This window comes from Temnothorax americanus, unplaced genomic scaffold (genome assembly GCF_048541705.1).
Source record: "Temnothorax americanus isolate GAGA-0224 unplaced genomic scaffold, ASM4854170v1 Scaffold9, whole genome shotgun sequence".
NCBI lineage: Eukaryota > Metazoa > Arthropoda > Insecta > Hymenoptera > Formicidae > Temnothorax > Temnothorax americanus.
The window spans coordinates 3,156,945-3,180,308 of record NW_027509812.1 but is presented as its reverse complement, the minus strand read 5'-3'; the positions used below and the strand labels follow the sequence as shown (position 1 = coordinate 3,180,308).

General features: G+C 41.3%; 5 protein-coding genes across 9 annotated transcripts in view; 2 read left to right on the top strand and 3 right to left on the bottom strand.

Annotated features, from left to right (window-relative positions):
• Positions 1 to 25: 25 nt before the first annotated feature.
• On the bottom strand, positions 26 to 1,060 carry Mrps14 (mitochondrial ribosomal protein S14). Its single transcript, XM_077425147.1, has 3 exons — positions 882 to 1,060; positions 566 to 703; positions 26 to 329 (listed from the first exon to the last, which is right to left on the bottom strand). The coding sequence occupies exons 1-3, from the start codon at positions 1,044 to 1,046 to the stop codon at positions 144 to 146; spliced, it is 489 nt and encodes a 162-aa protein (XP_077281273.1). The 5' UTR covers positions 1,047 to 1,060; the 3' UTR covers positions 26 to 143.
• Positions 1,061 to 1,295: 235 nt separating this feature from the next.
• LOC143907977 (uncharacterized) lies at positions 1,296 to 2,733 on the top strand. The gene is made up of 2 exons (XM_077425150.1): positions 1,296 to 1,663; positions 1,996 to 2,733. The coding sequence occupies exons 1-2, from the start codon at positions 1,624 to 1,626 to the stop codon at positions 2,364 to 2,366; spliced, it is 411 nt and encodes a 136-aa protein (XP_077281276.1). The 5' UTR covers positions 1,296 to 1,623; the 3' UTR covers positions 2,367 to 2,733.
• Positions 2,734 to 3,066: 333 nt separating this feature from the next.
• Cabp1 (Protein disulfide-isomerase A6 homolog CaBP1) lies at positions 3,067 to 6,119 on the bottom strand. Its single transcript, XM_077425141.1, has 6 exons — positions 5,935 to 6,119; positions 5,488 to 5,681; positions 5,168 to 5,392; positions 4,811 to 5,017; positions 4,406 to 4,731; positions 3,067 to 4,054 (listed from the first exon to the last, which is right to left on the bottom strand). The coding sequence occupies exons 1-6, from the start codon at positions 5,981 to 5,983 to the stop codon at positions 3,736 to 3,738; spliced, it is 1,320 nt and encodes a 439-aa protein (XP_077281267.1). The 5' UTR covers positions 5,984 to 6,119; the 3' UTR covers positions 3,067 to 3,735.
• Positions 6,120 to 6,860: 741 nt separating this feature from the next.
• The window catches only part of Nrx-1 (neurexin 1), a 258,161-nt gene continuing 241,657 nt past the window's right edge, over positions 6,861 to 23,364 (top strand). The window contains exons 1-2 of the mRNA XM_077425128.1: positions 6,861 to 6,880; positions 6,957 to 7,044. Of these exons, the coding sequence (XP_077281254.1) occupies positions 7,003 to 7,044 (42 nt within the window). The 5' untranslated portion in view covers positions 6,861 to 6,880; positions 6,957 to 7,002. The remainder of the gene's footprint in view (positions 6,881 to 6,956; positions 7,045 to 23,364) is intronic.
• Positions 7,900 to 23,364, bottom strand: part of LOC143907966 (uncharacterized) — a 137,278-nt gene continuing 121,813 nt past the window's right edge. For 2 of the 5 annotated variants that reach the window (XM_077425119.1, XM_077425118.1), the window contains 8 exons: positions 17,363 to 17,557; positions 16,807 to 17,157; positions 16,266 to 16,582; positions 10,981 to 15,496; positions 10,390 to 10,620; positions 9,548 to 9,777; positions 9,093 to 9,273; positions 7,900 to 8,894 (listed from right to left, as the gene is read on the bottom strand). In XM_077425119.1, coding sequence (XP_077281245.1) covers positions 8,619 to 8,894; positions 9,093 to 9,273; positions 9,548 to 9,777; positions 10,390 to 10,620; positions 10,981 to 15,496; positions 16,266 to 16,582; positions 16,807 to 17,157; positions 17,363 to 17,557 — 6,297 coding nt within the window. In that variant the 3' untranslated portion in view covers positions 7,900 to 8,618. Of the gene's footprint in view, positions 8,895 to 9,092; positions 9,274 to 9,547; positions 9,778 to 10,389; positions 10,621 to 10,980; positions 15,497 to 16,265; positions 16,583 to 16,790; positions 17,250 to 17,362; positions 17,558 to 19,653; positions 20,365 to 23,364 lie in introns of those variants that run through there. The other 3 variants (XM_077425117.1, XM_077425121.1, XM_077425122.1) reach the window with 3 other exon arrangements.

Below are 23,364 nucleotides of genomic sequence, written 5' to 3'. Positions count from 1 at the left end.
AAGTAGAAGAACGATAAAACGTACGTAGGGAAACATAATGATGATTTATTCTATTCATATCCTCTCGTGTATCATTTACGCTTCATTAGTATTCACTTATAGCACAATATGCAAGTAATATACAATCTAAGGTGCATATCGTTCTACCAAATGGCACGTTGCACTCCAGCCATTTTATTATAATCAACTAGGTGGCGAAAGATGAATCGTGATACCCTCCATCGAATCATCGTACCTCGGCCTCGAGACGTCACGACGCATCTCGTTGTTAACTGTCTCAACGCGGTTTGTCTGGGAATTGTTTCATCTAGTTGCTTGCCAGCGAGCTCCTGAAAGAGAATCATTATATGTGGTTTGAATTACTCCAGAATATTATTATACTACAAAAGATAATATGTGCGTACAGCGCTGTTTCAAATAGAGAATTATACATATAAATGCGCTGTACATAAAAATGCATCGATGAAAAGCGACATGATGCAAGGAAAATTCTGCGCCTTCGTCAATTTTATGTTCTCCGATTACAGAAAGATCTGTTATTTTTGCAGGTGGGACTGTCACTTACTCTTATCTCGATTGGCAAAATATCGTTGCGTTTCAAGGCAACCAGCCGCAATCGTTCCTCGGCGTACTGCTTCGCCCATCGCCTACGCTTCTGATCGCGCAACACCCTGCAGCCGACGTAATTCCGTATCTGTTGCAGCTGTACAGAGAAAGCACGATGTAATTAAACGAAAAGAACACACGGTTTATGTCAATGCAGCAACACTGACGTTAAGATGTAACAGTCTACGACTCGAACACCCACTTATATCTCGATAAGTTTATATTGATGTAAAAACATAGATTATAAAAAATCTATCGCTCAGGTAGTCACTTACGCCGTGTCCCAGTAAATTTATATTGTTCGGCAGAATGCTGCAGGCAGCCGAGATGCAACCTCTCAACGCCGCCATGTTTACCGGATCAGCTGTTTGTCTACCGCACACCGCACACCGCACGTGTCGAGCGTCGAGACTCGAGCACCGTCCGATTGATAACTTCATTGGTCGAGTCAAGCCTGAAACAATAATGTTAATAATTAAATAATAATTAATGAAATTATAATAAATATTGATAATATATATAATATATCTAAATAAATATATAATAATATAGTAATACATTTATATATATATATATAAAATAATAAATACAAAATAAATATAATAAATTTGATTGTAATAAAATTATAATAAATTATGAAATTAGTTATTTTAGAGAGAAACCTGAGAGGGCCCATCCCGGCCTTTTTCGTGTGTTGCTGTTGCTGCTGGTGTCTGCGAGCTCCACGTAACATTCGTTTACAGCATCCCTAACTCCCTACGTAAATTTCCCTATATATCACAGCAGGGAGATTTCTGTCTCTCTTTTTCGTTGTTTTTCGTGGAACACCCGGGCCCGGGAGTCGCGGGACGTGGGGGACCCTTTCGGTGCCCTTTGGACACTTGCGTCATCATTGTCATCAAATCCAAAGAAGAAGCCCTTTGGACACTGGCGATAGTTGTGAATGGTTGTTTCTTTTCGTATAACGTTTTTTTCTGCATCTCTCACACTAGCTAAGACCGATAAGATCCGGACATTATGAGGGCGATATATCTTTTAGCCCTTATCGCCGTCGTTGGTGAGTGCTGATGCTGAGTTCGGTTCTAGATACATTTCTTGAGAATCTTAAAGCTTGCTCCACTCTTTATCGTGACTGCGTTATCAGTACTTGTTATCTTATTTTACTAGATGCTGCCTTATACCTTTGCCGCATTATCGATATTTAAAATGGCTTGTCTACAATAGCCGTAAAAGTATGCAGTAAGACGTGAGTAGTAAGCTATTGACCAACCACAGTCGATTATTCTTGAATTGTAAAAATCCCATTTAGTCAACAGCTTACTGCTTACGTCTTACTGCATACCGTTGCGGCTATTGTAGACGAGCCATTAACGGTGGAAATGTTTACAGTGATACTCCCTGAGAGCGGAGTATATTCACGCAAGCCCTCCAGGCAGACGGACGATCAGAATGCCAAGAGTGAGAAAGCGGCGTCGTCCATAAACGAGTCGCATCCACTTCCAAGTCGGAAATGGATTTCAGCCTGGGGGATCATCGCGCTAATCATAGGCATCATCGTACTCAGTACGATCACTTATTACGCTTTCCTACTGTACCCATATTTATGCAAGAAAGAGGCGGCCTACGACATCATAGAGTTAACGGAAGTTAATTCTGTGAGCACTGTTAGCGATAATGTTAACAACGTGCCGCACCTGAGAGTATATTGCGACTCGAACGACTCGAACAACGTATCAAATGACGCATCGTTGAATCAATGAGAGTAAGCCTAAAATGATAAACGTAACTTAGACATTTATTTTATATAAGCATAGATACATTCACTTAAAGTAACAGTATTTTTGTACGAGTTTAATAGCAATTAAGTTTTATACCAACTTAACACTTCCATTAGATTTTTAGAGTAGAAAAATATTAAGATTGAGATCGCGCCGCGTTTTCGTATTCTCTTATATACGCAATAGGATGAATTTTTATAAGTATTTACAGCGATCGATGGAAATAATTTCATTTTTATTGCATTTATATATACCGTTGTAAGAGAAGACTGACCTATACAAACTAAAGATTATCTTAGACACGTGTTATATATATATATATATATATATATATATATATATATATATATATAGAAACGAAAAAATATTAAATGTCTAAAAAAATTTCAAATGAGAAATGTTACATAATCGTTAGTTTGTACAAATAGCATATAACACAGCAATTTTGCTTGTGATGGAAGACTCTAAAAGACTGCAAAAAAGTATACTCGTTTTAATTAGCTGAGGATATTAATGTTATACTAAAACACGTCACAATAACAGACTGATTTTTATAATAACCAAATTTGGTCCCGTTATAGGGAAAAAGCAATTAATAGCCTTGCCGAGTTTTTTTCTTGCGCTATTAATATGTAAAAAGCTCACATTCATAAAAATGACTTCTGTAGAAATAGTATACGTGTAAATGTATGATGTATATTTATTACAAATAGGATTTTTTTACATAAACTATGTGTATCTTAAACAACCTACTTTTAAAAAGTAATCATCAGGCTAATAAATGCATAATGACACACGGAGCGCGTACTTCAAACTGCTCTACCTTTTTCCTATCCAGACACATGGAGAACGATGCAAACAACATAGGAGTACGTTTATGACGGGAGTCTAAACTAGTTCATTTCTCCTAAAGCAACACAAAAAAAATGTAGAAAATTGGTTTTTCGGATGGAAGAGTCACTTAAACGTGTGTTTTGTAAAACTAGACAATTGCACCTGAGAACTGGTCTTCCTTAGGATACACAGAGCGACAAATGATTATATCGATGTTTATATCGAAATATATATATATATATATATATATATATATATATATCGATATTAGGTTTTCATACAAAAATCATTGAATGGAATTATATTCCTTACCATTAATTTCGTTATGAAATTAATCGATGCCTAGGCTCTTAAGTATATATGGATATTAAGTCTGATGATACAAAATAAATTTCCGGGCGAATATGACTCGTATACCGATTCGCGATTACGCCCTTAATCAGTTTTTATCAGAACCGATATACGTTGTGCGCGATGAATTCTTTTAAGAAGAATTCAGTCGTTGGCTTTCAGTAAGTTATAGTTCGTCTTTCTCGTCTAGGTTAACATCACTAAGATCGATATCCTCTTCCTGCGGAGGTTCGGCGTCCTTGCCGTCCCAAGGGGTTGTTTCGATGATGACAGGCAATTGAGCGCCCTTCAAGGGCGCGGTGCCACCTCTGCCATAACTCAAATCTCGTAGGAATTCGTTTATTCCGTCGTATGAAAAACTACCTTTTAACAAAGAGTATTTCATCTTCTTGATATTGACGGCCGCTAACGCGGGATAGCCAAAACCTCCGATCTCTAATGCATCCTCGATGTTCGGTTGAGCACCAGCTTCAGCCCAAACCCATCTACATGAAAAATAGAATATTTTGTGAGAATTATTAACAACCGAACGTGGTTTATGCGATATAAAACAAACTTATAGCCTCTTAAAAAAAAATCACATTACGAAAAGATTTGTTTCTACTCTTGAATTATATTAAAAGTAATTGTATTAATTCTATCAAATTTTTATATTAATATCCTATCTGTGTGTGTTACTTAATCTATCTTACTTTCTTCATGACTTATTGTGAAATAAATTTTGTAATAAGAATTAAAATATAAAAAAATACTCATTAGTTTCATAATCAAATTATGAAAGAAGAAACAGTTATGGATATTTTTAAATTACATATACATCAGTTTATAATGCGTACCCCCACATCTTCTTCTTATATTTTTCGCCAAGGCTAGTTAGAGTTTTTAAATATCCATTCCTACAATCGGATTGACAGTCCAGGATATGTGGCAGAACGGAAACTACGCAGATCGGCTTGTCTTCGCACGCGGCTCTCAGCTTTTGCTCAGACGTTATTTGCACCACTTCCGGCGCTGGGATATTTTCGGCTAGTTTCTCGAGCGCCCAGTTGATAATGTCACCGCTCGTGCGACCGCCGTCGTAGTCTTGCATCGAGTCAGCGTCCTTCTTGCCCGGTGCGAAGAATTTGATAGTGGGATAGCCTTTGATCTCGTATTTACTTGCCTGTAACATCACGTGCGTTAAAACAAGTTTGCCATATAGACCGTGTTGCAAGGAAATATTAAGAAAGCATATATCTTACTTTCAACGTGTTCACAGTGGCGTCCAAAGCTCCCAGTTTGACTTTGCCCTTCAGTTCGGTAGCCGCTGCTGCCCACTCAGGCGCTAGGTTTTTGCAGTGACCGCACCAAGGAGCGTAGAATTCAACTAGCCACATATCCTCAGAATTTAAAACAGTCTTGTCAAAGTTTTCGTCCGTCAGTTCTATTACATCTTTAGGATCTTTGCTCTGCAAATGTATAGTTACATAAAAATATTATTTAGCGCGTCGCACATATCGGTAAACTATCTTTTCTACTTTTGTACAAATATCACGCTCTCTACTTAAATATTTCTTGTAAATAAATCCCAAGCTAGTCGTATTCGAACTGTAGCTTACCTTAGATTCACCTCTTGAAGTTTTACCACTTAGCGCTCTTCGAACCTTTTGACTGGCTGCGTTTAATGCAGCGTCGACAATGCCAGCTGCGCTTCTTGGGCCATTATAGTCTTCTGGTTTTTTGTCAAGCCCAAATATCTTAATTGTTGGGAAACCATGAACCCCATACTTGCTTCCCAGAGACTTGTGCTCGTCTGCGTTTACCGCGCCAACTTTTACAACTCCCTGTTAGGACACAACCATACATACATACATATATATGTTCCTATGTGTGTATATACAAGTAGAAAAACAAAGAAAAATTGAACATAACGAGTCACCTTTAATGCAGTAGCCGCTTTGTCATATTCCGGCAACAACTGTTTACAGTGTCCGCACCACGGCGCGTAGAATTCAACCACCCATATGTGATCGCTATTTAACACTAAGTTATCAAAACTAATTGGATTAAGATCAACGACGGCTGAATTAGGGGCGTACATGGAGTTCGCTCCAGCGATTAGCAGAAGGACACCTGTAACGAAAAGAGCACGTGAGAGTACGCGACAAGATGCACGTCGGATGGACGCGATCGACGCGATTAAGCTGCGCGGGAGGCTGCGAGGGAGCGGAGGAGAACGACGACGTTTTTTCTCGCGAGAACGGGATCCGAGGGGACACTTGTTGCGGTGTCGTTCACACGGAACTCCGGCGGTAACGCCGGACTAGTGTCAACGTCAGAAGCCATCGGCGTCGACGATAATCGGAGTTCGGCGCCGACGACTCACCTAGGAGCCTCGACATCTTTCCGTGGATCGTACGGGCGACACGCGACATCACGAGCAGTCATTCACATCCGCCGAAAGCACAGCGACGAGCGCACACAGCACACCGCCTCCGCACAAAGCCCCGACCGTCCTGACGTCTGACGTTTGCCCGGATGCGCTGCGCTGGCGGCAACCAGCGACAACCCGGCCGCCGACGCCGACGGGCGACTTTATCGTGGAGCGTTCCGATTGGCTCGCCGCCGCGCTCGCGAGCCCTCGATGTATCGCGATGTATCGCGCGACTGTTCGCGACTTATGTATTTCGTATTCGGGCCAATGGCCATTCGGTGTTCGGTTCGGTGACGGCGGTGGAAGGGGCGCGGACGCGGACGCGCTCGGATCTCGCGTCTCGCGGACTCAAATTGTTCTGCATTTTCCTCTTTTCGGTTCGACGACGGGAAATTCTCATCGCGGGAGTGCCTACCGAAAGATCGCTCGCTCGTCTCTCGTTCGCGACGCGAATAGTCAGGTACGTGCCGTCGTTACGCGTGAAAATCTCGAATTGAACCGATCCGCGACCGACGGTAGACGCCGGACGGATCGGCGCGGCGCCGGCGCTGCGGTGGTAGAGTACGAATCTCTCCGTGTGTTCTTATTTTCCTCCTTCGCGATTGTTAACTACTTCTCGTATAATTGTCAAGGAGCGGAATTTCGGCCGTGAAAGCGTCTCGCCGAGCGCTCGCGCGTGACGCGACATATTAGACGCGCTGCCGGCGTACGAATATCGCGAAACTTCGGCGTCGCGTCGCGTCGCGTCGCCATTTTTGCGCGCCCTCGATTGAACTGATTGAAGGTCCTTTTCGTCCGCCATTACTTCCTTCTCCTTCCGAATTCCGAGACTCCCGAAGCGCGTCTGAGAGGATGGAGACGGAACTGGATGCGAGACGGTTGTGTTATCAGCGTACAAGTACGTCCTCGTCTCATCGCTTGTAATTACTTATTATATTTTTCGTAACGTTTGAATAACGAAAGAATTAATTTAGGCCACTGACTGAGAAAATTACATCCTTCTGAGGCGCATCTGAGAGGATGGATGGATGGAGACGATGCGAGACGGTTATCAGCGTACAGGTATGTCCTCGTCTTATCGTTTGTAATTATTTATTGCATTTTTCGTAACGTTTGAATAACAAAAGAAATAATTCAGGCCACTGCCTGGGAAAAAATTGTTACAAATTTTTAAAGTTAAATTAGAGAACGTAGTATATTCAGGCCGCTCTGCTTGAGGAAACCGATGGAAATATAATTTTGAAAAACATTACACGTCTTGAAAGTTATATTAAAGAGTATAACATATTCAGGCTGTTTTGCTGCCTAAATTAATATAGCGAGTAAGAAATTGTGAAAAATACCTGATTTAAATTTGATTAAAGAAAAGACATTGCGACATTACATATGTATAATAGCTGCAATATATAATACAGTATACGAGTCGTAGGAAAATGCAATAATCCGAATATTATCCTTTTTGTTAAATAATACTAGCCTTGGCTAAAATTATTAGGCACTCTCATAATTATTATGCTGTACGGAATCTAATTCCAGGACTTTTATTATTTGAAAGTTGTTTATCAGAACGTTCATTATTATGAACGCGTTTATGCGTTTATTATTTTTTTTTTTTAATGTTATTAAAAAAAAATTTAATTCTAATATAAATAATTTTATCCAAAAGGCTATAGAAAATGAAATATAGAAATAAAACTAGAAAAATAATAGAAAAAATTAATAAAATACTAAATCGCGTACACAACGATCGAGAAATCTGTCTAATTAGGATACCACGGAACGTAACGTGGTATAGACGAATAATTGGCGACATTTTTTATTTCTGGATAATTAAGTAAAATCGACTGAAAAAGATGAAACTGTGCATTCGTTGTTTTGTGTGTCACGAAAAGAATTACGATTTTTCTCACTCCCACATTCGTGCTACGTATAATATATTTCTTTCATATACATTATCAACGCATTATTTTCTTTTTACATTTTTACTTTGCGTGTATAATCGCTTGCGGTTATAAAAATTGCATTCAATTACAAAATGTATAAAATTCAATTGATAAAAAATTTTATCGATAGTTATTCAAAGCACCCGCTTGGGCGATAGCAGCTTCACGAGTGAAAAGCGATAGTCAGCGGCGGCATAACTATTTGATTTTGAACATCAATGCTTGATTATTGCTGTCATAATCGATCATCTCGAATTTACGACCAAATTACGACATTGCCGTTAGCTCACATAGATAATCTTTCTTATTATTAATGTAATTTTCGTCTGCTTCAATCAATTTAGACCGTCATAGCGTTACAAATCACGTTCCAGTCGAAGAACCCATTTCCGTGCAGTCTTTAATTAATAAAATTTAAGATAATTTAGAAACGAGTTCTTCAATATCAACCTGTCGAATTCTTTGACCCAACGTTTCGACGTTAGACGTGAAGCAGGCGAAGATCTCGAAATGGAGTGAGTCGCGTCTCGCGTACAAAGGGGAGTGTTAGGCTTGTGAATCGGCGGGAAAGAGACGAGGGCAAGAGTGCGCTTAAAAAGATTAGACGGTAATTTATCGGGGAGTACAAGAACGAGCTTTCTTCTTTGCGGAGAGGGACCGGGGAGAGGCTGGGCGTCGCCGCGATTTCCTCTTCTAGCGTCTCGCCCTCGGCGCTTGCGTCTGCTTTTTGTCGTGCATACGCTTGCAGATCGGAATGTGCCGCTCCGCGGCAGACCGATTGAACTTCCGGCCGCAGTGCTCGCACTGGACGTAATCGCTGGTATCGCTGGGTGGCGGGGGCGGCAAATCGCTCGGATTCTCACCCGCCGCCAATCGTGCCTGTGTCTCCCTTGCGTAACGGATTGCGCTGATGAATTCCTCGTGTTTGCGTCGCCAGTCCGGCTTCGACTCCGACTTCTTCGTTTTTGTCTGAAAACAATGTGAGCGTATGAATGCTTTTGTCTTTTTTGGGAGGGAACGAGTTAGCCAGGCACCGGACTTCGCGAAATAAAACCGCGACAATCCGGACGACCGTGTCACTTTATGCGTTAAAATTTGACGATATTATTGAGAAGCGTATACATTTTTAATCATTGATTCTTTCCGAAGATATTCTTTGATACCAACCTCCCGCTTAGCGAGGCCTTTCTTAACGAAAGGCTCGAGTTCAGTTCCTTTAACTCGGCACATCACTGGGTCGAACTGCTTCCTCTTCTTGGTCGCAGTTTTCACGCAGATCTCTTCGTGGAGATCGATTCGATTTTGCGCGAAGCTACGCCCGCATGTTTTACATCTTACCAGACCTTTCCTGCCATTTTAGTTACAATATCATATAATAATTAAACTTTACGTCTATATTATCTAATCTTTTTGATGGAAGAATTTTCAAGTTTTTAATTTTTATGATAAAAATTATACTAAATTCTATGAAAATAACATCATTTTCATATTTCACATTACACTTTTGAAAGTCACAGACAGGAAAAAGGTTCCAATTTTGATAATAATTTATATGGATTTTTATCTGACACAAAAACTATTGTTTCCTAATAAAATATGAAATTGGACCGTAAAAAACTTACGTATCGGTAGTTGTATCTTCATTGAAACTTGATGCGTTTGCAAGCTTGCCACTACTGGAAGAAGGCTTTTCTGTACCTTTACCTTTACTTTTAACTCCTCCTTTTCCTGTTCCTTTTCCTCTTTCACTTTCCGCCATTCTACTTTTTACACTGGAATCTTGAACTAAGTTAAAACTAGAATTCGACGACGAGGTCGGCCGACCTGATACACTGGAAGCTGTCTGTTGCTTCTGCAAATAAACAGATTGCGCGTATAAATTAAGAAGTATAAAAATTACGTAAAAATATATTTCTATACAGAACGTACACTAAAACGTACTCGATTTTGATTGAAAAATTCGCTTTTCGATGGCGAAGTAAAAATTTAGGTTACTAAGGTTAACATGATTGTACCTTCTATAATGTAATTTGAGTTTATTAATTGCCTTCATTGACACTTTCTCCTGAATGCTGCAATTAACGTGCGAGTTTTCTTCTGACTTTTTGACAGATTATATCCGCCAATTGACTTTGATTGCAATTGTTTAGGAAATAAATTACACATATACAATCGTGAGAAGATTATAGCGATTAACATTAGTTTTGCCGATTTTGCGCCAGATATCTGGCTAGCATTTCATTGCTAATTTATTTGAAACATATAAAAATCAATATTAATATATATATTAATATTAGAGAACGTTTTTAGATTTGTGTGGATTTATACAAGAAAGCAACCCGAAGTAACAAAAGCTGAGAAATGAATTATTTCACACAGCGTCGCTTGGTCTAGGCAATGAAAACAATACAATAAATAACATTTGTGCGTGGGATTTTAGCGAAAGTAAAAAAATCGGTCTTACGTCGTTAGAAGACTTCTTCATCGACGATTTTTTCAACGGCATTGCATCGTCTTCTTTCGATGGTCGATCGTCGAAATCGATCATAAAGGATTTTCTTGTGGATTCGCTCGGCGAACCATTTTGGAGAACGACGCCGTCGGTCGTGTCAAATTTATTTCCGGTCGAATCCGCACCTTTTCCGACCGCTGATCTTCTCGAAGGCTTCGATTCTTGATTCCTCGATTCTGTACGCTGAGAGAATAGGTCATTAAATTCAGTATTAATTTAAAATCAATTATAATACGAAAACATATACCAATTATCTTGAATATTTCGGGTAAGGAAGAAAATGGAATCATGATGGATCACGAAACATTTTTAACATTCTACGAGGTTTCAATAATACACTAATCGACTAAGGATACACTACTAATCTATAGGAAAATTTAACGTAACGTCTATAACGTAATCAGACAAAAGTTTCGTTTTACTATATATAATAGATATACAAAATAAATAAATGAAAAGAAAGGAATAGGGCGTTGTAAAGTCATTTTCGTTATCACAAAGCAAGTTTACAGTGATTTAATCGGATTTTTCAATCGTACTTACCCTAGGGGCAACCTCAGGACTTTTCGAAGGGGACGAAGGAGCGCTTCCTCTTGTCGCTCGCGCGTTCGTTTCGCGCTGCTTTGTCGCAGTCAAATCGGGGCTCGGGCTCTTCGTGATCCTGGATACACAGGATTTAATTTTAATCAGTCTCGCGGGATCGGCGCCGAGAAATACGTTTTTCGCTGCATTGGTCACAGGACTTGATCTCCTCGCTTCTCGCGAGGCCGAACGCTGATTTGCAATCGCTGACCTCGACTCTCCCGTAGCGACTAATTTATTTCGTTCGTCACCGATCGATTTTCGAATATCCTCGATGGACCGCAGCGGTTTCACGGAAAACGTGGACGTTTCTTCCGAACTCATCGATTCTTTCGTAACGTCGTGACTGAGACCTTTGGAAGACCTTTTGTTTGAGACTGCTTCGTTTTTACGAAATCTGAAATTTACGAAGGGACAATTCTCATCCTTTCGCGCTTTTACGTAACTCGATTTTGCCCGTTCTTCTTGAATCTCCTTCTCCGAATCGGATTCAAACAATCGCCGCTTGCACGTCGGTGATCGAATTTTCGTTGATCTCTGCTTGCTTTCGATTGGGCTTCCGACTCTCGTTGATCTCTTAGAGGGGCGAGTTTTCTTTTGGAGAATTCTTAAATCACTTTTGTACGCGGCGTTTTTAGCTTTCAGATCTCTGTCGACTGGAGATTTTAGCATCGATCTCAAAATCGTATGATCCGTTACTTCGCGAGAAGGGACTGTTGTTCCTTCAGAGGCGATCGATTCTTTAATGGAAACTTTTGCTTGGGCGTCTATCGTTTGTAAGGAGATCTCCGGAGATGCCCGGAAGTTCGTCGGACTTGAACGTTCAAATTCCGCACCTATGGAATCGAATCGTCTCAACGCCGACTCCACGGAGTCCAGTCTTTTGAGATCTTTTTCAGATCTGTCCTCGTGTAGCATTTTCGAAAATTCTTTCACGCTATCTTCGGTCTTACGTTTTACGCTCATTTTATAGAACGATTCCGTCAATTTTTTCGCGACTAGCACACTCTCGTGTTTGCGATCTTTGGTGGCGTACGTCGAAAATTTAGATGCAGAGCTTTGATCTGCTTTCGATACGATACTCCGGGATGAGAAAATTTTCGGGATACAGGCGTCACGAGAAATTTCTGCTGTTTTTCGCAAAGGTGAAACGCGTGGCGAAACCCTAGACTTTACGTCGTGCCGCCTGCCACGTTCTCTCGTCGGAGAGATTGTTTTCTTTGAAGTACTCGACTGCATCGGCTTCTGCATCGTTTCGCGAAGGGAGACCTTTTTGTTTGCGATCCGATCAGTCAAGTTTGGGCGAGAGATCTTGCGGTAATCCTTGATCTCTTTATTCAAAACGGTTTCAGCTACCGTTTGATACTTTACGCCGATCCCAGCGTCAACCTCATCTACTCCTGTATCTTTATTCTCGTCTTCTCCTCTTCCTCGATTATATTCGTCGTCTGTAGACAAGTTTTTGTTCTTTGCAGCACCCTGCACCAGTCGCGCAGACCGCAAGTTTTGCGGTTGATCGAATTTTGTGCGTGCTCCTTTGGTCCTCCCCGCGAAGTCGTATAAAATCGGTGAAACTGTATATTTTCTTACCCTAGAAAAATCGGGAGACGTTGCTTTCGTACTATCAACCCTATTTTCTGCATAACGATTTCGCATTTGATTTAAAGATCGAGAACTCGCGCGCTGTCGATCTTCACGTTTCGTGGATTGAGTCGCAATGTATTTAGCTTGATTTCTTGCGGATTGTTTCCGCGTTTGAGAAGACATTCTACTTTCATCTTTCCTGTCTCGAGTTCCGAGATAAGAACTTTCGCTTACAGGACCGAATTTCAGGCTGATGACACTTTCCTCGCTCTCTCGATCGCTTCGGCGATCCGTGTATCTCCTTTCGGAGAGATCTCTCTCGAAAGCGCTTGATTCGAAAATGGACTCTCTCTGTCTATGCGTTTTGCGAACAGGATAGGCGATCGAGGTTTTGAATTTTGCTCTGCCGTTAGTCAATTTCGTGTATGTTCCATCAAATTGTCGCTTCAGTATTGGGCTCGACGCTTTTTGCAGTTTGTCGCGTTCAATACGATGATCCGTCATAGTAATCTCTTGAATGTCCATGTCAACTTCTGTCGGCGTAATAGTTTTGCGAGAGAACTCTGGCGTGGCTCTCTTCCTGCTTTCAATAGACGGCGATCTCGTTGTTTGGAGAAGTGGCGGTGTTTTACGTTGATTTTTCGATCGATTGCCTCTTGCGGAGATTCGAGTATTTACGTTTGTACCATTGCGTTTCGAGGGCGATTGACGAATCGCGCGCTGTTTTCCGTCTTGGGACTTCATAAATTTACGGACGAGCCCTGCTGATTGCAAAATATTATCGAATTCCAAACCGTACTTGAGGTTTACGATCGAGCTGGCCGATGTCGCGGAGGTCTCCGAGATTTTCGATGATCTGCGAGCTTCCGTAATATTTTTGAAGACTTCGTTTTTACTGGAAGCTCTTTTCACTTCGTGTCTAGTAATTGAAGGACTTGGAGTGTGTCTATATTTCGTAGAACTGACTTTTTTATCAATCGGAGATTTTACAGGTCGCCTATAGGAAGTATCTGGGACATAACTGCGATGTTTTAATACATTTTTGGTAGAGTCCGTTGATCTCGATCTTGGCTCGATCAACATTGTTGTGGCAGATTTTTCAGATTCTTTGCAGAAAAATTGCGGACTCGTGGAACGTTTGTCGCGCGTAATTCTAGGCAATTTAAATCCATTGTATCTGCGATCGATGCTCGTAGTGATGGCGGATCGTTGCTCGGTCTTTCCTTTTAGCAGTCGTGGAGTTGCGCTTCGCTTCGTCAATATTTTTTGATTATACGATTTAGGTTCACTAACTTTGCGATCAATGCTCATAGTTGTGCCAGATCGTTCTGATTCACGGCAAAAGAATTGCGGTCTTGTGTTTCGCTTGCTCCACTCGGACGATTTGGATTCGATGGTTTCTCGATCGGTACTCATAGCTGTTCCGGATCGTTTGGACTCACGATATGGCGGGCTCGTGCTTTGTCTTGACGAAATTCCTCTGTCACCCCATATCGGTGATTTAGATTCACTCGTTCTGCGAGATTGTTCGGACTCACTGAAAAAAAATTGCGGACTTGCGCTTCGCTTCGTTACTATTTCTCGATCGTATGACGGCGATGACGGCGATCTAGATTTGCTAGATGCATGATCGATGCTCATAGTTGTGGCAGATCGTTCGGATTCTCTGCAGAAAAATTGCGGACTGGTGCTTCGCTCTCTTAATACTGTCTCTTCATACAACGGCGATTTAAATTGAGAAGATTGTTGATCGAGAGTCGTACTTGTTTGAACTTTTTTCCGCTCGGAATCGGTCATATCTCGCTTTGTTAATATTCCCTTATCCCACTCGGACGATTTGGATCCGATAGTTTCTCGATCGGTACTGATAGCTGTTTCGAATCGTTTTGGTTCATAATAAAAGTATTGCGGACTCGTGCTTCGTCTTGACGAAATTCCTGTGTCGCTCCATATCGGTGATTTAGATTCACTCGTTCTTTGAGAATGTTTGGACTCACTTAGAAAGAATCGCGGACTTCCGCTTTGCTTCGTTATTATTTCTCGATCGTATGACGCCGATCTAGATTCACTAGGTGCACGATCGATGCTTATGGTCGTGGCAGATCGTTCGGATTCTTTGCAAAAAAATTGCGGACTGGTGCTTCGCCTTTTGAATACATTCTCTTCATACAATGGCAATTTAAATCGAGGAGATTGTCGACCGAGAGTCGTACTTGTTTGAACCTTTTTCCGTTCGAAATCGGTCACATCTCGCTTTAATATTCCCTTGCTCCGTTCGGACGATTTGGATCCGATAGTTTCTCGATCGGTACTCATAGCTGTTTCGGACCGTTTGGGTTCATAATAAAAGTATTGCGGACTCGTGCGGCTTCGTCTCGACGAAATTCCTGTGTCACCCCGTACTGGTGACTTAGACTCACTCGTTCTGCGAGATTGTTTGAATTCATTGAGGAAGAATGGACTTCTGTTTTGTTTCGTCAACGTTTCCCGATGAAATAATGGTGATCCAGACGAATCGGACTTTCGATCGATGCTCATAGTCGTAAAAGATCCTTCGGATTCTCTACAAAAGAACTGCGGACTCGCGCTACGTCTTACGAATATTTTTCCATCGGACGTCAATGACTTAAACTCATTATTCCGAGGATAAAATCTCGAAGCGGGTTCCGCCTTTGTAGCTTCTCTCGTCAAGAAGCTTCGCGGACTCGTGCGTTGACTGAGCGTCTCGGTATCCGAACTTTCCCTTCGTCTCGCGCTCATTTCGTCAGCTACGCGAATTCTAACCGACAGCGGACTTTTTGCATTTTCGAAAATCCTTTGACTGCGCTCTGAGGTCCGGCTACTTCCGCTTCTCATGCTGGTCGGGGAAGTCTCAGCGATCTCGCTCCTTAGTCTGAGAACGCACAGTCGAGAAAGCAAATGTAGTACGACTTTGAAGCAAGATCGCTAAGAGAGGCGTGCTTTTTTTTTACAGCAGTCGGCCTTATTTTTCGGCCCAGCGCCCAAGCTAATTAGCGCTAGTTGTTTTTTTTTGTAGTGGACGTTGCGCTAGTTACAGTTTTCTCGCATCCCGGTGTTAAATCTGCTTCGCGTGAATTGCGGTTAAATGTGACGCGTACACGATGATAATTAAGCTTGAACATGGTTTTGCACGGTTTCTTCGGATCGGAGCAAAGGCACGCATTTGCTCGTTTGCATACTTAGATTAATCAAATTAATTACTCTTCTCCGGTCATTTATTCAATGTTTACGATTCTGCCAAATTAGTCATCCACCGTCTGTCCTCTTTTTAATGTTCGCTCTAGTTTACGGCGATGAGGCGAGGGTTAAACACATATTAGAACAAAAACGATCACCGGTGATATTATATTCTTCCTTTTTCCTTTCGAACTTTTTACAATGGACATTGTTAACGCGATATATTTTTGATAGTCGAGGGTAGCGATTGCAACTACGTGACATACACATAAATTAATTTTGGCAAGCAGCGGCGAATTGTTAGCGATTTGTCGATAATCGAGATTCGCAATTATTTGCACAGCTACATAAATAATAGACTTAATTTCGAATCTCGAGAATGTGTCATATTCTTATATAATCTGTCTTCCTTACTATACTCTCCTCTACAATTTCAGTTTCAATAATGTGAGAAACGTTCTTACCTGGAATTCGATTTTGTCCCTTGTTCCGACCGCTTTCTTATCACCGTGCTCGAAGTCGACTGTTTCGGCACGTTACTCCTTTTCGCGTTCGCGTTCTTGAATCGTTCGAGTCGTTCTTCCGCCTGAGACAATTTCTTCGTGACGTTCCTCTTCGAGAGCTTGTCGGGCTTGTCGCCCGCCATGAGGTATTCCGGAAACTCCTCGCTCTCCAAATCGTTCCTCACGCGATGCTTCAGAGTCTCGTCGAACCCCATCAGATGGATCTTCGCCATCATACGATTTCTCTCTATCATGTCCTGGTCGAACGCTTCTTCTTGCTGCGTTCAAGATATTAACATACGGGTAATAAAAAAAAAAAGCAATATTCGTGAAACATGTTTAGCAGAGTGACATCTGCGTTGAACGAATTATATATTTTAAAAGAATACTTTTTCCAATGTTTCTAATTTCTGTTTTGCGATTTTAGATATACGACTAAATTGCATGTATCCTACAAGATATGACGTCAAGTTAAAAATTAAACACCTTGCGTGCAACCAACCTCATTGTCAATTTCGTGACAATAATGTCCATTGGCGAACGTGGCGACGCGGTTCTCGACGCCGTACTCGTCCTCGTCATCGTGACGACGTACGGATGGCCCGAATGAGTCGCGAACGATCTCTTCGTGGTAAGAAACGACGGGTTTGCCGCCGTTAACGTTGCTGTTGAAGTCCGCGCGTGTCACGCGTTTCACGGACTGTCGATTCACCGTCACATTACCGTTCCTCTGCGTCACCGCGCCGTTCGTATTCGCTTGCTTTCGCAGCCTGTTCTCGAGCGGTTCCAGCGGATAGCTCCTGTCGATTCCCTTCACGGTAGTCTGCCGCCTCTCGTCGAACATTTGCCTCACCTGTGCGACAATTAACGCTCGAACGAGATTTCAAACGACAAATTAAACGCTCGCAAGATCGCCTAAATTTGCAACTTGCTAAAGTTCCATTTCTGCGTGAAAGAAATAATAAAAAATAGCATTTATACTTTCGGAATCGTTTTCGAAGATAAGTCAGCGCGCAACGGAACGGCTGATTCTAGTAGGTAAACCGATTTCCACTTACTTTACCGCCTTGCGAGGTCGAGGTCGTGTGGCTCGCCGTCGTCGTCGTCGTCGTTGTCGCGGTTCTGCCGTGATTCGAGCTGTTGGAACCCGCGCTACCCCGTTGCACCACCTGGTAGGCCCTCTGCTGCTGCTGGTCGTACAGCTGCAGCAGCTTCTGCTCCTTCTCCTGCAGCTGTTTCTGCTGGAAGCGGGCCTGCGTCGCGGGATAATTCGCTTTGAGTATCGGTGTGTCGCCGGTCGGAAATGCGGGCCGACGTTGCTCGCGGTTGGAACGTCGACTCGCATGCGAGAGGTGCATGGTATCGCGGCAGGCTCTACTGCATGGCTATAGAAACGACGATGCACATGCAGGCACCGGCGCTGCCTCATCGATTCACCTCTAACCTACATGCCGAGGGGGGTTAGTAAACTCGTTATTATGCTAAAGCAGGGATCGTTCGTTTCTTAACCATGCGCCGCTCGACGCTTTGGCCCTTTCGCGCCCGAGGTGTATTATTAGAGGTATTACTCTCGATTGCGAAGTTATGAGTGAACTCGTACGATTATGTAGCCACCGATGATGATAAGGTCCCAATTTCATTTACAAAAGAGCTGGCGAAAAAAGATTCGCGCTGCTATTCTGTATAAATTGGATTTTTTCAGCAATTATACTGATTCAATTATATTAGTAGGTAGTTTTGCGACGCAACAAAAACGCATACACGCGTCGCGCATTTTTCGCTAATATCTCGAAAATAGACTCTCGAATCGAAGCTAACGCATACGCGCGTCGCGCATTTTTCGCTAATATCTCGAAAATGGACTCTCGAATCGAGGCAAAACTACCGGTGTTTAAAAAAATTCTATTTCTGTTCTATTTGGTTGTACAGACTTGAATAAAAAACGAAATTGTGTGGAATTTTGTAAGCTACAATTTTTATATCTACATAAATTTCTGTGAAGTCGATATTTTCCAAGTTTTTTGCGAAAAACTGATTTTTGGGGCCTTTGGGTCTCTCTCCTCCCTGCAACGTAGCGTCTACACGTGGGGACTTTTAATATGTTGAATAGTACCCTAAAACAAGCCTGTTTACAAAGTTTCAGTCCATTCAGTATTATTCCCTCAAGATTTTGTCATTTTACTGGGCTATAATTGATTCGTTCCTAATGAACCCGCCATATTGAACACTTTGCTTCTATATACCGTGCAGTTACTCGGCGTAAACTCGAGATTCAACGAGATTATTGATAATGATAATGCAGTGTTAATTGGTTATATTCGTGATCATATACCAATTAACAAGTATATTAGGAAATTTTTAGACGCGGTACAAAAAACTGCATTAAGGCAATCTTGACTTCTAGACAACCATTACATTCTGCACGACCAATACGTGTAATTATTTAGATGTCAGATTAGTCCAGTATTACAAGGCGAAAGTATTTTCCAGATCTAAAAAACAATTTGTAAACCATGCACACAGAGTTAAATTACACGTTAATTATTGACCGCAATATGTAGAATTATCATTATTTCTTCCAATCAGCAAATATCCGTAATGCGTTGCCATTACATTGGCAATATATGTCCGTTAGATTTCAGCGATCGATACGCCTGGTAAACGTGATAGCTATTTCCGCCGTGTTCTAATTAAATAATGCTATTTGATAATGCTTCGATCATTAATAGTTGATTGCGAATTGGACATGGAGAAACGAAAAATATACGAAAGACGAACAAGAAGATGAAACTTAAATGGCGAGTTTAGCACAATGCTAGTTGAAAATAAATCAATAAACGATACGCGAAGTAGCGCTTATTCGGGATCGTATCTGTTTTATATGTGCGGTAGAAACGTGCGCGAGCGGTTTTTAAAGGAAGGGATCGTGGACTGGGTGTCGATTTAAATCGCGCCGCGTGGGCACAGCGTGGATTACTCGAGATTCGAGAAGTCGACGACTCCGACATACATGACCGTATATAGAATATAAGCGACGTTCCCGTTTCTCCCGTGCCTCGCTTCGCGGTTTCTCCTTTTCCAACTTCAGGATACCGTCTTACGAAATGCTTGACGTTGACCCGCTTTGACGATACAATCACCTACTTACGTTGCCTCTCCGTCTTCGTTAAACGATATTTTTCTCGTTTGCACATGTATGGTATATTCATTGATTAAACTCGGCGTTTTTGGAATATAAGAAATTTGATTTTTAGACCGTGACATATTTTATATTTTTGGATCTCGGTATTTCTTGCGACACGTTTATTTTATTTTTAAAATTTATGTTTAACTTTTTTGAAAGTAGTACCATAGTTTCCAAATTAGGAAACGTGGAGTCGTGTTCCTGAGCCGCCCATGACGTTTTCATGTCCATGGAGACTCCGCGAGCGCCCAGCTGTTGTGGCCGGATATGCATTTCTTTTCGGTTTCTCAATTCTTCTGAATGTCGTCAGCCTTGTGATTATCTTGAGATCCGCACACAAATTCTTTCACATTGAAAAATCAGGCACGCGCGAGGACACGCGTTTATCCAATCACGAATCATCGGCACTACCGATTTTTCTTTTTAGCACTCAAAGGTAGCCATCTCAATTTCTTTTCGAGCATCTCGTATAGATTCAGTTTTGTAGAGTTTATTAGAGCTCGCCAGTCACATTTCCAATTCACATTTTTTTAAATTCACACGTCTGATCGCTAGTTATCGATTATGCGCGGCCTCTAAATATTTTAAGATTTGGAAATGTAGAAAACGTTTCGCGCATGCATGATGACTAACATAGAAGTTCTAAAAAAAGAAGAGACGTATGAAGGAGAAGTTTGCTAAAGAGTAGTAGTCACACGAGCCTAGTTGTACTGACGATAAGTAGAGGTTGCAATATGAGGTTGCGATATGTCAAGTTCGCGATCTCTTCTCCTTCAACTTCGCGAAAGAAAGCTTACGTGTTCGAGGCAAGTTTGAACATTATTAAGGAACGCCATATTAAGTTTGCTTATCGATATTTTAAAAATTCGCGTGTAATGGAAATAACTTCTTGATGCTATCTTTGAAACGTCTTTATAAATAACTTTCTCTTATATATTATCGTATATATTAATACCTCCCGCGGTTAGTGGATACTTTTTAAATTTTTTAAATAAATGTTATGCGGCAGATGCACCTGCGCCGTCATGCAATTTCTTTGCTCCGCATGTTTCGTATAATTTTAACTCTTTATAGTCTTTATACGTAACGCGGACAATCTGTGATTTATTATCAATAGAGGTAATCTTCGAGTTTATTTTTTTTGTAATCTCATTATAAAATATCTTTGTTGAATTGATTGAATTTTTTTTAATCAAAGAAGCATAAAAACAATTTTGGAATATATTTTTAGAAAACGTTGATGTTATTCCAGAGTTGAACTTTATCACTTATTAAAATATCTGAACGTTTTTTCACGACGTCGCACACTGTGACAGTTTATAATTTCCGGGATAATTTATGGAAATTTGCCATAATTTTGTTTAGCGAATCTATACGGAAGGCAATTTTCGTTAAATCAATATAGCCGCGGTAACGAATGGGCACGAGCAAACACGACTGTGCCATTTTTCAGAATGTGACTCGATTTTATATTTTAGCGTAAGTGATATATATTTTTGCAAAAGATAACGTCGCTCGCGCGGTGTAACGTCGCGGCGATACGCGCACCGTTCTCCGCGTGAAATCGCGATCTGACGTTCATGCAAATTTGCACGCCCGCAAAACACGACAGCGTACGTGTTCAATGTCAACGCCAACCGGTAAAACGCGTGTATGTACCCCCGCGAACTCGCGCGAATGCAGTCGGACGTTTTCACAGACGATCGCGTGGTTAATCGAGAAATGATTAATTTCGCGAAAGTTATACGGAACACGATTAGCCGTCGGGGACGAACGGTTTAATAATCGGTCAATGCGCACATTGCAACGCCGATAGGACTGCGGCACTGTGAGTGTTACCATCACAACAGTGTTGTTGCAAACTACAGACTACAGCGTGCTGACATCGCGAGGGGCAGCGCGCATGTCCGTCTAAGCTATCCACTATCCATCCTTACGACCGTGGGTGATAGCCACCGTTGGGCGCTACCGTTGGGCGGACGATCGAAAAAGCACACATGCGACCGAGTTTCAAGTGTTGATTTACATCGATTCGCTTCAATAGTTTAACGTTCTTTTCGCTCCTACCTTCGCAAACAGTGGCGTAATCGAGCAAAACGACTAGACAAATAAAATTACAAATATAATATAATAAGTGGGTTTATGTACATGCAGGGTATAAGGCACGTAGAACGTGACGTGCTTGCTGTTCTAGTGCTATACCAAGACACTTTTAAATAAGGAGAGATTGCATGATATTTTGATAATCCATATATACGCGCGACAGCGATTTCTCCAAATAATGCGACATGATACCAATAGATTTTTGAATGAAATGAGATACATTATTCATTGTATTTTATTATTGAACTTTCACAAATTTTTATTAATTTCCCCAAATCTTATCACTTAAAATACTGGAACAAATCTCTCTTTCTCACTCTGGTCTTCTTTTTTAGAAAATAATTATATTAAAGGGGTATTTTCCACTTAGTGTAGCAGCAATAAAGTTAGTTCGTCACGGCATATTACAGTCTTTACAGTCGGGGTAAGTTTTATTCGCGCTTGCAAAGAACTCGAGACAACCTATCGATGTTACTTGGAAATTTCATCGAGGTATAAAGTTCAAGGTTGGAAAGAGTAATGGGAGTGATCTTAGGAATTGATATAAACGAGTCGTATGTTTGGCAGTTGGTTTATCGAGATTTATTACTTCTTTGTCGCTTGCACGGACGCGAAAAATTGGTCGTTTGGACGAGTTAATGTCAATTTGCGTCAATAAGGTGAACGTTATCGCAGCTGCGTCCCGCGCTAAGCGACGAGACTATCCGCCGAATAGAAATCTAATAGGCATTTTACGTTTCGCGCGGTACAGTAATTGAGATACATCCCACATTCATGTGGAAAGTTTCTGGGGCTATCGAATATTTGTGTAAACCGTGTCCTATTTCGATTTTTATGGCTATATACCCTGTGCGCTTCGTCAGGAATAGGTTTCTAGGAAAAATCGTTGTAATGCTTCCCGGGAAACAACCCGTTCGCGTGCTGCCTATCAAGTTCGCAACGTATTGCTGCGTCATATTACTACGAAAATGAAAGGAAGAAAAGAGAATTGCCTCGTTCGCGCGTCACTTTGATTCCCCCGTCGAGCTCTGCTTTTCGCGTAAAATTACGTTTTCGCTGGGAAATACCGCAAGCTGCTGGCAAGTTGTCGCGAAAATTAGTTGCCTTCACGCGAGAAAAGCACGCTTTCCTTTTAAAAGTATCAATACGCGTAGCTTGCAAAACAATGTACAATGAAAACGTAATTCTTCTGCGAGAAGATAAATATGGTGAGTCATTTCCTCATTTCTCAACAATGTCGGCTGCAAACGAATTTAGATCGAGATAACCATTTCATAGCAATGAAAGAAATGCTTATCTTATCTTCGTAAAGCCTTGTGTCCACGATCCTAGAAAATCGCTTCGAGATCTCGGACGGAGAAAGAATTGACCAATCACATTTAAACAATTCGGCCAATTGACCAATGCCATTGGTTAATTCTTTCCCCGTCCGAGATCTCGGAGCGATTTCTAAGCATCGTGGACACTTAGACTTAACAATATTAATCTTCATACGATATGCACAACATTTTTTTAAGTGCTTCATATGTTGTCACACATAGCAACATTTTCTTTCATTGTGATTTATTTTAAAAATCTAAATTGCCAAGAGTCCAAGTATAAAATATTTTAGTTTTAATTTAAATAATTATAAATGAAATCATGTCCAATTTCTCTTGACTGAACTTTTCAACTAAAATAACTGAATAATCGAATTCTCTATCGCTTCCAAATCCCTTTTCCTATTACGTCATAAATGTATTGTCAACGAGTGACAGAATACGGCCAAGTGGT

Coding starts and splice junctions, on each gene's coding strand:
- Mrps14 (XM_077425147.1), bottom strand. CDS start 1,046: ATGAAGTTATCAATCGGACGGTGCTCGAGTCTCGACGCTCGACACGTG. Junction 704..881: donor TAAATTTACTGGGACACGGC/GTAAGTGACTAC, acceptor TTCTCTGTACAG/CTGCAACAGATACGGAATTA. Junction 330..565: donor TTTTGCCAATCGAGATAAGA/GTAAGTGACAGT, acceptor ATTCTCTTTCAG/GAGCTCGCTGGCAAGCAACT.
- LOC143907977 (XM_077425150.1), top strand. CDS start 1,624: ATGAGGGCGATATATCTTTTAGCCCTTATCGCCGTCGTTG. Junction 1,664..1,995: donor AGCCCTTATCGCCGTCGTTG/GTGAGTGCTGAT, acceptor AAATGTTTACAG/TGATACTCCCTGAGAGCGGA.
- Cabp1 (XM_077425141.1), bottom strand. CDS start 5,983: ATGTCGCGTGTCGCCCGTACGATCCACGGAAAGATGTCGAGGCTCCTA. Junction 5,682..5,934: donor AAAGATGTCGAGGCTCCTAG/GTGAGTCGTCGG, acceptor TTTTCGTTACAG/GTGTCCTTCTGCTAATCGCT. Junction 4,732..4,810: donor CCACTGTGAACACGTTGAAA/GTAAGATATATG, acceptor GTGATGTTACAG/GCAAGTAAATACGAGATCAA.